Source organism: Rhipicephalus sanguineus, chromosome 2 (assembly GCF_013339695.2).
Source record: "Rhipicephalus sanguineus isolate Rsan-2018 chromosome 2, BIME_Rsan_1.4, whole genome shotgun sequence".
NCBI classification, from domain to species: domain Eukaryota; kingdom Metazoa; phylum Arthropoda; class Arachnida; order Ixodida; family Ixodidae; genus Rhipicephalus; species Rhipicephalus sanguineus.
Genome location: NC_051177.1, coordinates 122,870,950 through 122,887,402, shown reverse-complemented (window position 1 = coordinate 122,887,402; position 16,453 = coordinate 122,870,950). Strand labels below are relative to the sequence as shown.

Sequence of the window (16,453 nt, the reverse complement as noted above, 5' to 3'; positions counted from 1 at the left end):
GTTCGCCGGCAGAGTTATAGATCGATACGTTCCATTATCCTCCTTTTATTAGCGACTACAGAGAGTCTGGGCGACTATATAGGGCAACCTAGACAGAGAGGAAAACGCGAGGGGGTGTGGGCCGGGTGATTTGGAACAGGTTCCTACGACGGTGTTGCGAGACGGCTCGCAAGCTAAGTGCGAAAGTGACGCAACGGCAAATTTCGACTCAGCATTGCGCACGTAAGCAGTGCCGGAGGGCTTGCTTGATGACGCGGGCGCCCATCCATATACGCCAGATACTCGACAGAATGACAATTGTGGGTGCCAGTGATGATGTCAGTGATGATTGCTGGTGCCGTCATTTAGCCCGACGGAAGAGAAGGAGGGTGATGCGTAGGGGAGAACTTGGTGCGGAGCATGCTGACGCCAGAGCGAGAAAGAAAAAAAGATGTAACGCTACTACTGGCGAAACAAAAAGAATAATGAAAGGGTTGCTACTAAGAAATCGGGGGAAGAGAGAAGGCCCCGATTAGAGACGTGCAAATGGGCAATAAATTTGTACCCGTGCACCCTTCGATTCAGCTCCTGCTGTTGCTCCACACCGGACGCCGACAGTTCTCCTTTGATGAGGGTTCATCGCAGACTACGCATGCCCGGGAGGACGATTCAACAGTATACGATGCACGCGCGCTGTCAATTAAGTGTCCGTGATTTGCCCATCGCTGCGAGGCATTGTGTTCTCTGCGGCTCAGACAATCGGGGCGTTGTTGCACAACGTATGAGAAAGACGAGTCTGCAGCAGTGCCGACGTAGCTGTTTTTTTTTTTTTGTTCGAGCTGGTTTTTTCAAATCCTGATTTGCCTGCAAAAGCTTTGTTCGTTGAAGTAGCTGCACACGTGGCACTTAAATGTCCGCTCATACATTGAATACGCCTGTTTTTCTTTAAAGTGTGTTTGCCTAAGGTGGTTTACCCACATTGTCACTATCGTTGAGGAGAAGCCCACTTCTGTAGTTTCGTTCGCTTCAGAAGTGATTGCTCCAACCCGCCTCGTATGAGGACCTCTCTCGGTAAGCAGACTCTTTCGACAGAAAGCTTCTACGAACGAGCGTCATTCAAGCGGGATGAAGGCGATCAGTCAACGAAACATAGTTCTTATGAAAGAAGAAAGCTTTCCGAATACGGTGTCGGGTAAGTGCAGTCTCACTCAGTATGACTTGGAGCACGGGAGCGCGTCGCCTCACAAGTTCAAAGATTGCGCATGGCTTCAACTTGCTCTCCTTTCAACAACTAAATGATAATCTCTCATATCGGAATCATCCCCAGGTGAGTGAACAGCGTTTAGTTGCAGAAATAAGAGCCGGTGGGAGCTCGTGCGGTTACGCGCTCTCGTGTTGCAAGTCATAGTGAGCACGACTGTACGTACGTTACAAAGATGAAATTTCTACCACCAGTCATGTCTCTTACACCAATTTCAAAAGTGCGTCTCGATGACTTGGCAAGCGAGGCGAACGCACGTGAGGTGCGGGGGAGGTAAGCTGCAATGTTGCCCGTAGAAAAAAAAAAAAGTTCATTATTTGCGTCTGATGCAATTCAAAGGTAGTCGAAGACTAACCAAACGCCACCGGAACCCGGCGGCGGATTATTGAAGATGTTGAGAAATGAACTGGGCAGCAAGGGGTTCTCGCTTTCGAAACGCCTTTGCAATTACACAAGGCAAACTGTACGAAGAGGCCACATATTTTCTTTCTTGTTTCCTGCATACAATGCTCGCCCACACAAGGATCTGACTTAGTCTTCGTGCACTCAGTACTTTCAAAATGCTGCCGAATTCACATTAGGTAATACACTAAGGCGACCTGAACTTCGCAGGGAGTATGCATGCTCCCAGTCTGTGATAGTTTTGGACTTCCAGCAGCTTTATGAACGCGCATTATTGTTGTTTTCTTTAAACGGCCCGTCCAAGACGTCAGGTCAGGTTGACCTTTCATCGCATGCTTTGCGTCATGGAATCCACGAATACAGGTATAATTAAAATATCTGGTTACGTTCAATGCCCTTTCTCTTCAAATGTCTTTCGAAAGAAAAATACCTCCCCTGTCTTAGTTTTTCGTACTTACAACGGCTGTGATAGCTGATCTCTGATTCTTCGCAGTAATCTCTCACCCATTGTGACTACTTCCCCTTCGACAGGTGCTGCCTCTTGGACGTAATGTTCCTGCTCTATGTATATTACATGACACTGCAGCCTAACTTCATTCCATTCTCTTAATGTCAACTAGAATATTGACTACTCCCCGTTCGCTCTCTAATACACACCGCCGTCTTCATGTATCTCAGACTTACGCCTTATACGCCTATCGCTTGCTACATGGTTCTAAAGATTCTTGGTTAACTCAAGATTATTTGCATGAGAAAATGTAACGCCAACATGAAGGACGGGACGAGTGTCCTTCACGCATACGTGATAAGTTGTTTTTTTTTGTGGGTGTGCTGTTCTTAGGCTTGAATAATGTACCAACTTTAGCGTAGCAGAGAGTTTTAATCAACTTTGTTAACATCCACGTTTTCTCCCCATATATACAGTCTAACCTGCACATATCGAACCCACATATAACGAATTATTTTGTACGTCGAGCAGTTGTAAAATCCTCTCGAAATATTTTCGATATACCGGGTGTTTCAACAAATGTGTCCCAAATCCTCAAAAATCAGGAAAATGCGATATTTGCTCGCCGCCTTCACAGTTGCTTTTTCTGTAGCGGCAGGCATCTTAAGATGATTAGAGACATAATTTGGGACGGCAGTCAAGAAAGATAAATTATTAACTTTTTAATTAGTGGGGCTAGGCGGCTATGTCAAATGAGAGAATTGAAGTCATGCGAGGAACCCATGGCAGCTTTGAGATATAGAAAACTCCGCCTCTTGTAATTAGATTCCGGTGTAATGAAATTCAGCGCACTAATTTACGCACTAATTGATTCCCATTTACAATACTGCCTCCTTGTGTGCGGAACAACAACAAAAACAAATCTTAAAAATTCTGTAATCCTTCAAAAACGCATTTTGCGAGTTATTGAAAATGTGCCATATGTAACTCACTCCGCTCCACTTTTTAAAGCGAATACTATATTAAGAATGCAACACATACTGAAAAAGAAGCTAGGCATTGCAATATTTCAGAAAATAAAATTATGCCAGGATAGTTTTTTTTGGACAATTTCTGGGGAAGGGACACACTTACGAAACTAGAAAAACTATGTATGACAAAGGTTTTACACGAACTAACTATGGTATGCAAAAACAATCTTACGTTATAGCAGACTTAAATCATCATCCTACAGCAATAAACTTGGTACAAGAAACGATGCACATGAAATGCTTAAAAAAAGTTAACTTCATACCTCCTATCAATACAAGAATACTTCTGTTTTTTTTTTACCTTGCTGCAGTCTGTACTGTATATGTATATAGAAAATCTTTCAGAACAATGTATATATGTAGAAAATCTTGTATATGTTTTGCCAAAATATGTATAGCTATATGTAATCTTGTGTATGTATTTTTGCTTATCTAACTGCCACTGATGTTTGAGTTATGTGTGTCTAAAAGGGGTGCGACACTCAGTCAGGCACTCGTGCCTTTTTGTCACCCCTCCTAGACAGGACAAATGTACACATTATTTGTATTTGTCTGAAAAAAAAACACGAATGAACCAAATTCAATGGCGAAACCGAAGCATCGATGAGCGCAACAAGTAGGACGACCAGGATGACGTCATTGTTCAAGACAACGATTACAGAGGTGTAGTTCTTCCTCGTTCGAAAATGCATGTGCTCTATGCGTGCTATAATTGCAAGCGCAGCGCTCACGCCCGCACAACGATGTCGTTTGATGGTTGGTATAATTAATCTCACTCATTCCGGACGTCTCAGAAGAACATGGCAGCTGCGCTCTTCCGCGTTTCGGTTTCGGTTTCGCCGCTGAATATGGGTCAATTTCATTTCATCGCAATTATTACTAGAGGCCACTTTTTCGAAATCTCAAAGCTGCAATGGTTTCTTCGCATGAAGGACTTCATTTCTCTTTGGCATAACCACCTGAATCCACTAATTAAAAAGTTAATTAATTTAACTTTCTTAATTATCGTCCCACATGATGTCTTTAGCCATTAAGATGCATGCGGCTACAGAAGAAGCAATTGCGAAGGCATCGAACAAATATCACATTTCTCTGATTTTTGAGGATTTTGGACAAATTTAGTGAGACCCCCTGCGCAAAATATTTTATATATTGAATTACCTATATATAGAACCTTCTTGTGATCCTCTTCAGAGTCGATATATCGGTGGGTTGTAATGACTGTAAGCCTTTATTTAAGGCGAAAGCCTAAGATGCCTCATCAAACGCGAAGATTGACCGTCAGCGGCGTCAACACGAGAGATGCAAAAAATTCATAATCCCGCGATGACGTCATCGTATGACGTCATCAAGACGTCACAGGTCAATAAAAATTACGACGCCATCATGATGTCACATTATGACGCCATCATATGGCATCGCCGCTTGCTCAAAGGTGCGCCGATCGCGGAGGCAGGGCAAAACTAGGTGAGGTGCACAAGGCTTGCAATACCTCCGACCTTGGAGGCAGTGCACGGCGTACGTTAAGTGCAGAAAGCTTTCAATGGGGCGCTGGGAAGGATCAATACAGTGACTGAGAAAAAAAAAAAAGAAGAAGAAGATCGCTTTCGCCTTGGAGTCGTCTTAGGCGAATGCATAAGGGAGCATGCGAGTTTTTCTACTGCTGAAAGTCCATAATTTAGTTTAATTTTAATTCGAGCGTACCGCTGCCGCTCGGCTCACCTATGCATCGAGGATGAGGAGCAAGAGGAGACCGCTGCCGAGACGGGCGGCAGCGCCGCGCCGCAGGACGCCGGCTGCGACGCCGGCGTCGCGTTTGCCGCGCCGGCGGCGGCGGCCGTCGCCGTTAAGGAGCAGCGTGTTGCCGACGAGAGGCGCGACGAAGCGGCGACGCCGGCGCTCGTGCTGGCCGCAGCAGCCGCGCTGCCGCCGGAGGACGCGTGGTGCAGCAGGCCGACCCTCTGGACGGCGATGCTGGGCAGCGAGGTGGACTTGTCCCACAGGGCGCTGCTGCTACTCGCCGCGCCGGCGACGGCGCGCGACAGCCTCTGCGAGAGCGCCGACGAGAGCGGGCCGCGGCCGCCGGCGGTCGAGGTGGACAGGAACTGCGAGGGCGGCTTCAGGTGCAGCTGCGACGCCAGCGCGCAGCCCAGCCGGGCGCCCAGGTCATTCGATGAGCTCCCGGGACTCTGCAGTTGAGAGAAGGACAACAAAACAACGAATGTAAGGAATTGGGTGGACAACTCATGCCACTGAATTGAGATTGAGCAAAGACGACGTTGCTATTCTGATAGTCAATATTAGCCGACACCAGCAAAGATTTACCAAATTTACATTGGCGTAGCCAAGGGGCTGTCCGGAGATTAAAACGCAACACACAACAAACTCAAGTTTGTCAGGGGTATATATACACGCACGTACAAGCACACGCACGAATATGCTGCATAAAAGTGGTTGAACCCACACCCTCCTCCACCCCGACCCCCTGCCCCCCCGTCGAACAAATTTCTGGCTACGCACCTGATAATTTCGTGAACAATAGCCAATATTTGCTAATAGTTAGGCCAACACCGGGCAAAATTATCTATGATTAAGTCATCTTTACCAACGTCAGCCAGCATCTAGTCAACACAAACCGACATTGACACCATTTAACAACATAAAGCGACATTTTCCAATAGTGAACCATCCTGAGCAATCATTTGGTCAATTTTGCCCATCACTAGTCAGCAACTAGCCAAAACTAGCCATCACTTAGCAAACACAAGGCTGGCTGGTAGTATGTAGTATGCGAGCTAATAGAGTAGTGGAATTCGGTTGGGATCATTCATCCTACCATGTTACGGAATACGGATGTCAGTGGCCCAGCAAGACATTTCCCGCAAAACTAAAGAGTAAGGAAAGTTGACGCTTTTAATGGCGCCAGTTACTCCGTACGTGATACTCATTTCAGTTTTAGTTTATTACGTCAGGTACATAACACTTGTATGCAGACGAGGTTCCCAGAGTATAATTATTGAAAACGGGAGCCCCTTTTAGAACTTACGACAAAACTGAATTATAAAATCTGCATAACCTTACATTTAGTGTCGACGTTAATGTAACACTTAACACGTAACATCAACATAGGGGTAGACATAAAGGGCGCCTCGCGTCTATACTGGTTCCCACAGTGCGTAGGATCCGCATAGTCTTGTTTTGCCATTTTTTTTTTAATGCTGCAAGACAGTTCAGGGCGCGAATTCGAACACAAAAAGGTTTCTTGTACAAAAACTGTTCGGTCGAGCAAGTGCCAGCCTCCAGCCAATCTTGATGCCGGAAATGTTATTGCCAAATGCGACCGGCCAATATAAATAGACCTTTTGAGCAAAGCACTTCGCGAATTTGGCCCCGGATTTCCATTGAAACATATGAGGCACTGTTACTAATACAGAACCTCTTCTTTTTTTTTTTCTTGCTCCTTTACTATTTCCCGTAAACAACGGCTCATAAACACAGACGCACACATAAAAAAAAACTAAATTACCGAGCCAGGTAGGTTGAACTAAGAAGTATAGAAGCCCGCGCCGTAGCATAACTATACATCTTATATTCTTACCAGTGAGCTAGTCGTCAAAGGTTAGGTTAAGCTTGAGAATTATGAGTGAAGACAGCTAGTATTGCGAACCCGGCATCGGCGCAGCTATTGAACTAGAATATATATGACCGCCTTGCGAGGCTGAGACGCGCGCAATGTCGGGGAAAACTCGGTGCACTTTCGCAACGTAATACGCCGGACGCACGTATATCCCAAGGGTGCCCATTTGTCTTACTACGACCACTGCGCGGACGTTACGTAAAGTTAGTTCGCGAAGGAGCCGTCGCTCTTTTATTTATCTCTATTTTCTTTTTTTGATGCGTTCGTCCACGTTGACGAAAACTTTAGCAGCGTTCGTTTCTAACGCGAAGAAATTGAAGCTTCTTTTTTATTCGCACGATCTAAAGGAGATGTTGGCGCACAAATAAAGCGCCGGCTTCTATTTCGCTCATACAACACAAGAAATAAACATATGAAAAGTTTATGAAAACACACACACACACACACACACACACACACACACACACACACACACACACACACACACACACACACAAACACACACACACACACACACACACACACACACACACACACACACACACACACACACACACACACACACACACACACACACACACACGCGTCAAACAACACGATCACAACGTAAAAGAACATGTCCGAAATACAATAAATAATGTATCTGGTCACCATGGGGATGAATCCACACATATGGGCAACAAAACAGTCGAAACGTCATAATAACTAGGGCATACATATAATGAGTAATAATAACAATATATGGGGTTTTACGCCTCAAAACCACGATATGATCATGTGGGACGCCGTAGTGGAAGGCTCCGGAAATTCGACCATCTAGTGTTCTTTAACGTGCGTTGACATTGCACAGTACACGGGTTTCTACCATTTCGCCTACACCGAAATGCGATAGCCGCGGCCAGGATCGAGCCCGCGACCTTCGGGTCAGCAGCCGAGCACCGTAACCACTGCACCTCCCAGGCGGACTACGTATAATAGGCAGGACATACATACAAGCAGGGTGTCGGAACGAAATGTTTTCCGTTTCGGTTTTAGTTTCGTTCCACCGCAAAAAGTTCCGTTTCGTTTCTCTTCCGGAACGAAAAAAAAAAATGTTCCGTAACGGTTCGTAACGATTTTTTTACGCAAAAATTTGAAGTTAAGGTAATCATAAAAAAACATTGGATTTGTGATGTAGTTACTTGCCCCCCTCTTAGGAAAGTGGGACAAGGGTAAAACACGTTCTTCAGAGGAGCGGAAGCAACTCTACCACGAATTCCCACCAACTATCACAAACCAGTATTGTTTTCAAAGTCATAGTATTTATTTTCTCAAAAGACAAATACGAATTCTTTTAGTAGGCTCAATGATTTGTGTCAAGGGAGTGAGCACGATCTCAGAAGCAGCACGTCACTGAGTGTACTCTCTGATGTCCGAGACCGCTGTTCTGATAAAAGTATCGCCAGGCCTGCGCGGAACACGCAGCACAGTCACAGCGAAAGCTGGAAGAGCGGACTTTGTAGAACCCATTGTAGATTCTCTTGGGGCAACTAATACAAGTACACATGCAAGGTACCCACTACGCCATAAATCATCCCAATTTTTCTAAAGTAGAGAAGTTCCCACTATGCAAATTTTCGTCATTTTTTAGACAATCGTGGTACCCGCTACACATCTGTAAGGCATGTGCACTTTGTGCTGTGGCTGATGACGATGAGGAATTATGGCTGAGCACTTTGCAGTGGGTGGAAAGCAGTGTTGCGGAATGGGAGCCTCCATACCATTCCTGTTCCATTCCGGGGAATTGGGACTTGCCGCTATTCCATTCCTTTCAATTCCTCGGAATGAAAAAAAACTTATCCCATTCCCACTCCGGGAATGGCCGGGCAGCTCAATTCCATTCCTGTAATTCCTCAAAGTAGGAAAGGCATCTTGATAGTTTTATCGAGTTAAGAATGAACGCCCCATAAAGCTGATGCCACCAGATGCATTAAGAACTGCAAAAGTACGCAAAACACGTTACCAAGGTCGAGGGATAGTAGCTTGGTGACATCTCGGGCAGTACAACCACTGTACTAATTCCCATAGGGGCAGTTCTTCCACTACCTATAGTATTTGCATGGTCAGCATGTTTTAACGAATAGTGATATTTTAATAATGTTTAAGCTTAAATGTGGTAATGCTAAAATGATGACATAGCGTATTTTTATGCTGAAAAAAAGTAGTATTCAAGAATACTAAGCAGTTTTACCACGCGTCTGGAGCGGTCGTGAATATGGAGAAAACTAAGATTTGGCTAACGGGGAACAAAACCCTCTAGATCTGCTGGTATTAGCTGTAACAGTGCACCGCTCGGGCACCTTGTGCCTTTGCATCGAATACGGAACACTCACTGGGCCACACTGCTCGTCAGCACTGATGGTTGTCAAGCGCGCCTCGCAAACATGGATGGGGTGAGGAGAACTTTCTGTGTTCGTCTGTGCGCAGGCATGCAGTGTCTTCCTTGTCGCAAAGGTTATTTACGTGTGTCAGGTACTAAACTGCTCGTGAGATAAAGATCAGGCTGTGCATAGAGTATTCGCCACTTTCGTGTGGGGGTATCAATGCGAACCAACGCGAAGGGGTATAGTTTGTTTCTCCCTTCAGTATCTGCTGGGATAATGCATTTGTTTGTACACTAACTTATGCCTCTGTTTTTAGTAGGCGCGTTACTTAGAAATGTACCGTGCTTGTAATCAGCCAAGCCATTTTAAAAATACTGTTTTATTGTTAAATTCGAGGCTGACTTACTAATGTTTGAAGTTTGAAAAACAGCAGGTAGACGAAAACGTGCTCTATTTTCGTAAAAAGACGTAATTCCATTCCCATGCCATTGCGTGTAAAAGGCGCTTAATTCCATTCCCATTCCATTCCTCCAAGCGTTGTCCCCATTCCATTTCGGGGGTCGCGAAAGTGTGGGATGGTTTCGGAGTCATTTCACTTCTGGAGTGGCAACTCCGCCACACTGGTGAGAAATATTAAACAACAGACTCCTTGCGCTATTAGCATTGTGTGACGACTGGTTGTTATTTTACTCTTCTGCCGCGCTATATTACATACTTAACACGATTCCTTGCCCGAAATGACTCCTGTATAGAGTATCTTTGCGAAGGAGTTACAAGCACCAGCGTGGCATTGTGGTGAAAGACCCTACTGCCACGCAGAGGGCGCGGGTTAAAATCCCATCCGACCCTAGAAATTTGTTTCTCATTCATTTTTTTCTTATTTCACTCGATAACAGCCACGGACACCGGCGGCGGCGGACAACTATGGCGCAAAAATCGGCTGTTGTGATCGCATAATAGCTTTCGCTGTAACAAACTTCAGCGCCGACAATGCCCTCTCCACTTTGGCCTGCGTTACAGGTGCGCAAAAGTCCACTTGCGTTAATATAGACATCTCTGGTTGCCACTGTTTTCGTTTTTCGCACAATTTTCAACATATCTTTGCTTTGGAATTCCTGCCTGAGGTACGCGCTAAAACTGTACCCTGAGATATGCTCACATTGCACAAGCTCAGTTGTTCCGGATCGCAAAGTTTTCTCGTGAACCGAAAAACGATGGAAAAAATTTCGGTTTCACTCCGGAACGAAATAATATATAAAGTTTCGGTTACGTTTTCGTTCCGGTAAAAAATATCGTTTTTTTCGTTTTTCGTTTTCGTTCCGTTCCAACACTCTGCATACAAGCCACTGTGTAATAGGAACATAAATGCCTCTTGAAGCAAATCTGACCGTTCGAGTGTAATCCATTCAGGCACGTTCGAAATGTCGTAGAAAGTGCATGTGTGCGAAGAGAAACGATCACTGAAAAACGTCGTCGTTACTTTATTAACCTTCAGGGTGAATTCATCCATACACGAAGGTTTAAAGCGAGATTGAATGTACGCGTTAGGGTGCGGCCAGTTTTATCCGGGTTGCAATAAGTCGCGAGGTGGTGCAGACTACCATTGATTCGGTGCAGCCGCAATTTCGACCGGGAGACAAAATATTCGCCTCGCAAACATGACTTCAAAAACAAAGTCTGCGTAATGGAAGACAAAAAAGGTCGCATTGTCTAGTGGAGAAATAAGTTCGATAACTTCCTTGTCCGTCCTTGCCCGCCTCTGTCGGGGGTGCACTTGGCTGCGCTATGTGCGCTATCGTTGCGTGATGTCGCCAACTCTGGGGCATATTATTATTTCTGGTCACTGTTCTTGTTAGACGTGATCCTACGTGTTTACTGCTAGACTTTTTCCTTCTATTCAGTCGCTGACAACGCGTAAAGTGTCGTTGTACCATACTTTTTTTTTCCTTTTTGTTATTACGAATATATGCCATATGACAACCGTGCGCGGTCAAAAATCAAAGTGGCTGCGTTATCATCTGGCGGTGAACTGTTCAACAGCTATAAACATTCATTTCACCTCGCATCATCTCTTCACTCATGCAACGATTTCACCATTGTGGAGGAACAGCCGAAGTATTCGGCATTGAAAGTTTTGAAAGACTATGTTATAAACGATGCACGAAACTGATATGGCAACGTTCCTTGAAAGTGAAACAAGCGCTTCACTTTGTTGTTTGACACTATAACAGGGCAGCAATATCCAAAAGCGCTGTAGTCTCATAAACATAACGCCACTTTATTACGAGTCAACGTCCTGAGAAGAAAAGCCATCTTAAGGCTGGCGAGATTCTCAGCTGTTTTTCGCTCTTCGATCTTCTCAAAGCGGTAAAGGTTGTAAGTTATGCAAGCTTCTTGGTCCACAATCCTTGTTTTTTTGCTGTTCTTTGTTTCCGCACCAATAAATATTACGCCACCGAAGGAAGATCCTTCCATAAAAGTGAAATACTCGTTCGGTAAAACGCTGGGATCGTAGACCTAAAAAAAAAAAGAAAAGCCGGAGACGTAGAAAGCAGTTGAGAAATCGGAGGATTCGGAGAATTTTAGTTGAAACTTTGCATCGACGCACATAGACGCACGTGTGTGCGCACAAGAAACGCACACACACGTGCGCGCGAGAAAGTCACACCAAAAAAGCTTTCCTCTCCCGACCAACTTTCAATCTAAACTCGAACTTCAAAATCAACGTCAAAAGTTCGGAAGTTTGGTTCTTCCGTCAACGAATGAGTCAGCGCAATTAAGGCGTACAGAATCGGCCGGGCCGCTGCCATTTGAAAGCGAATGAAACATCAGCGCCCCTCGGAGCTACCCTGAGGCCCTAAAGCGAATTCTATTAAAAGCTTTTAACTTTTATTCCAAATTCCCGTCGACAAAAGCTCCCATTCAAAAGCAGCGAGGTCGGGGAAATCAGTGAGCGTGACGAAGCGTTTTTCGGTGTACAATGAACAAACTGAACAAACCGCCTTGAATTTATGTCAGTGAGCAGGCAGGCTGAACGTGCAATGATTTAAGCGGAGAGAGGAATGTGAACAAAGAAGAAAGAATGAAAAGAAAGAAAGGACGAAAGGGAACCTTCGGGGTCTTTTATTTGGCCTTGACTCAGCAGGAGGCAAATCCGGCAACGCGGTCGAGATTCGTTTTTATAATCTTTGCGAAACAGCGCGGCGCGCGATTCGGGAAGCACACGAATTGAGCACGCCCCCACTTGTATGCGGACAAAAAAACTCGGAGCGCTTGTTGGCGCTATCGAGTACAGCTAACACCACAAGCCGCATCGGCAAAAAAAAAAAAAAGTAGTACAGAGTGGTCGTTTATTTGTGCAAATACATACAAAAGGTTGGAAAGGAAGAGGAAAATCGATGGCCGTACTGAGAACAGAAGAGAAGTATTAGAAGGAGAAGAGAATTGGTGTCGACAAACGGGGAAAAAAAATACGGTGCAGTCACGCATACCGAAAGTCGTATACCCTCGAAGGTGATGTGAACGCTTTTTATCCAAGGAAGGTACACAAAAATTCCAGAAACTTTGCGGCGCGTCCTGCCGCAGCTTACGATGCTGACTGGAGCAGCTGCAGGCCATGCAGCATGCTGTGAAGAGAATGCGAGCGCTCTCTTTTCGACGGGAGGCATAAATTGAACGCTGCGGCGTGGGCGTATACGTTCTACTCACCGAGTCTAGTTTCTCTGACAGAACAAAAATAAATAATGAAAGAACGGAATAAAAGAGAGCGCTGTGGTCTCGACCATATAGGCTTTGATATGCGGCCGCACATCAGGCAGCCGAGACCTGCAGCACCGCGTCGAGAGGGAGGACATCCTGAAAAGATTTATACCGCACGTAATTCCGCTCGATGGGCGGCTGCGCCCTTGTCGGAAGAACGAAGAAAAGCCGGGCACGGTATTTACGGTCGGCGCGATCTGCCTCCTTAATTGGGTGCAGCGGACGCGGAGGCTGTGAATTCGGGGCGTTTTATTACGCGGTTATAATAGTAGCGTGGCGGATAATTGCGTTAACAACAACTTGTACATAGTCGTGTGCCGAAAAAATGAACGCTTAAGACGAAAGTTAAGCTCGGGAGATAAATCTGATTTTCCTATCGAATCGTGTAATTGATATTACTAAACGACCGCCTAACCAATCTAAATATAATTGGTCACATTGAATAGTTAAAGCGAAAGTATATGACGGTACGGGTACCGTCCCAATATGTAATCTCGCAACTTTACAAAAGTTTGCGACATATACTTTACAGAAGTTTTCAATGAGATAAAAAAAAACTGAAACCGCGAAGATCACAAATGCATGAATAAACACCAAAACCAGGCATCACAATTCTGTTGACCAGATCTGTTAGACGTTACGAATCAAAGAAAACATATATATGGTGTATACAACTGACGTGTGATCCCGGCCGCGGCGGCTGCAGTTTCGATGGAGGCGAAAATGTTTGAGGCCTGTGTGCTTAGATTTAGGTAAAAGAAGTCCAGGTGGTCGAAATTTCCGGAGCCCTCCACTACGGCGTCTCTCATAATCATATCGTGGTTTTGGGACGTTAGACCACAGACATTATTATTATTACAACTGACGTGAATCGAGATAAAGCTTCCGAGATCTTTGCCTTGCTTTCTTTTCAAAATTCGTGTTCTCAAATAAGTGGTATATTTCGCAGCGCTTTATGATATATCGGTTTTCTTAATTCCCTTTAGTATGTTTAAGTAGGTACACCACTTTAAAAAAAACTTAATTTTATTACTGAATTGAGGAGTTTCAATCTGGTTACTCAAGTCTTCTTAAATTCTTCAATATTCGAGATTTCCTTGAAAAAATCTGCATTAGGTCTCTGTCTGATTAAATACATTATATATATAATCCGTTATCTATTCTCCGTCTGCAATAAGCAAACGCATATCTTAAGATGCGTTTTCCTCTTGCAGAGAACTTGAAGAAGCAAGTCTGCACTTACTGGGAGCTTATATAAACACGCGAAAGGGCATTGACCGTTCTCGTTAAAGTGACACACCGCAGAACGTTGCTCTGTGTACACATCGAATGTAAAACGCAGACGCTGGATTATTTACGTAACTATATACGCGCGACGCAACCATATAGGTGAAGCAAACCAGCAAACGACCACTAGGATAACAACAAAGAAACGAAAAACAAATTTAAAATAGTGCTGTGGTAGAAAGGGCTAAAGATATAAACTCTCCATCTGGCCCTCGCCCGCAAGAAACGAAAAAGAAGAAAAAAGAATGAAACAGCGCGTTTTAAATTTACTGATTAGGAAAAGAACAGGAAGGGCAAAAAAAAAAGAAAAAAAAGAAAAAAAGAGAAGGTTGTTTGTTTCTCCAGCTACTTTTTAAACAGGGCCCCTTCGCAAGGCTTAGCCAGCAGTTAGAACAAAAAGAAAGAACAAGGAAAGAAAAAACACTACAGTGCGATGAATATCGAAAGTATACACGGAGAAAAAAGGGAGTCGCACCCGAGAAGTTGCAGGGAGGAATGCGCGCCAGGCGGTGCCAGCGTCGTATACGGTACATCGACCCGAGAAACAAGCGTGCGTGTTTCGCGAAACAGTCGTCGCCGTAGAGTGGCGGTGAAAAAAACAATAACAAGAAAAACAAAGTAATAAAAGCTGCGGTGGCGGGTCGAAATGCATCCGCCCATCCGTAGAGAAGGAGCAAGGGCGTATACGCGCCATTCATCCCACGAAAGACCTTTTGCCCCCCCACGGGAGCGGCGCGACTTTCTCGATGTCGCGTTGTAACATCCTTCGAGACTTGCCACGCTCGTCAAGAAGAACCGCGCCTGACGAGACCTCGCGTGGGCGCACGTTTAGATACGATGCCCTCGCTATATAGTTGTTCTTAGAGTACACGAGAAGGCAAAAAATGCCCTAGCGGCCGATGCGAGAGCTTTTTTTTTTTTTGGCGTGTAACTGCATTAGCGATTCGCCCGCGCCCGCATGCCTGCTTTGCCAAGATTCGCTGGCGCGTGTGTACACATTGACACACCGGAACTGCGGCTGAAGCGCGAGCTCCTAATTGAACGCGCGGAGAGCGTAGGCTGACGGTGCTTCCCCGAGGCCTTGCACCGTGTTTTACGTACAGAACAATTAGCGCTGTCGCGGCATGCACGGGCGGCAGACAGAGAGGCATGCGGGACGGGGATGCTGCCACGACAATTTCGACGTCCGAGGCCAGAAGTGCCGCGAAGGTGCAACCACGTTGCACCCGATGCTTTACCCGATGCTTCCGACATGTATGCCGCGTCTGTCTCGCACTGCGCAACGCCCACATAGTAATAACGAGTGTTGTAGACTATAGTTTTCTACAAAAAATTCTGCGATAATGGGAATACTGTGAGAATTATGCTTTTGTATAGTACTCGCTGCCGGGCTGGTTGGTGCATGTTTGGCATCAATAGTAAACGCGACGCCAAAAACAAGACCGCGCAGGAACGCAAAGGAGCGCATATACAGGAGGGTTGCTCACTTACAGCTATTTATTTCTCGAAGAATGCAGGCGTATAAGTACACTTTTCGTAAACGCATGCGCAACGTGCGTGTGCCTTCATGTACCTAGCCATGTTAACAAGCTCAGGAGAGTTGCTTGTTGGGCAAGTTGGTACATACTTTACTTAGTTAACTGCAAATGAAGCCACAAAACGTCTCTGCGCTCTGTCTCTGTTTTCTGCCGCTCTGCTTTTTCCATTTTCGACGTTTTGTGGATGCTTTTGCAGTTAACTAAGTATGTTAACAAGCACTATTCATATAAGCCTGTTTGAATCGGAAGTGCGTAATCGGAAGGGTGACCGACAAATTGATTAGCTTGCACGTGACGTCACGGGCGCACGACATGGACCCAACATGCCGGCTTAGATGACGTCGAGGCGGTATAATCACGCGGCGATTAACCTGCTTGATTGTGATAACGACGTCGCTGGAACGTTATTGGGCCTCTGTGCACGAATAGCGAAGGAACCAGCATACGATGAACTGATAACACTATGGCGTGACGTCACAAAGTTCGCGCCCCGCCATGGTAGTGCTCCAACGTGTCTGTTTCAGTGACGTCAGTTCAAGCCATCTATACTGCAAGCCAGTTTGAACTGTATTTTATTTTAGTGTGTTGTTCACTCTTAAAAAAAAGGTAGTAGAAAAGGTAGTAACGGGACCCGTTACTACCTTTGTGACCCCATTACTACGTATTGCGGTGCTTTTACTACCTCAGAAGTACACACGAGGTCGTAAATGTCAGAGGTAGTAAACGGTACTACCTGCCTAGGTGGCGT

The 16,453-nt window shown here is 45.3% G+C and overlaps 1 protein-coding gene across 1 annotated transcript in view; it reads right to left on the bottom strand.

The window, feature by feature from the left end:
* The window catches only part of LOC119383613 (dual specificity tyrosine-phosphorylation-regulated kinase 4), a 321,020-nt gene that overhangs the window by 69,252 nt on the left and 235,315 nt on the right, over positions 1-16,453 (bottom strand). Inside the window, exon 2 of the mRNA XM_049412594.1 lies at positions 4,844-5,310. Within this exon, the coding sequence (XP_049268551.1) occupies positions 4,844-5,310 (467 nt within the window). The remainder of the gene's footprint in view (positions 1-4,843; positions 5,311-16,453) is intronic.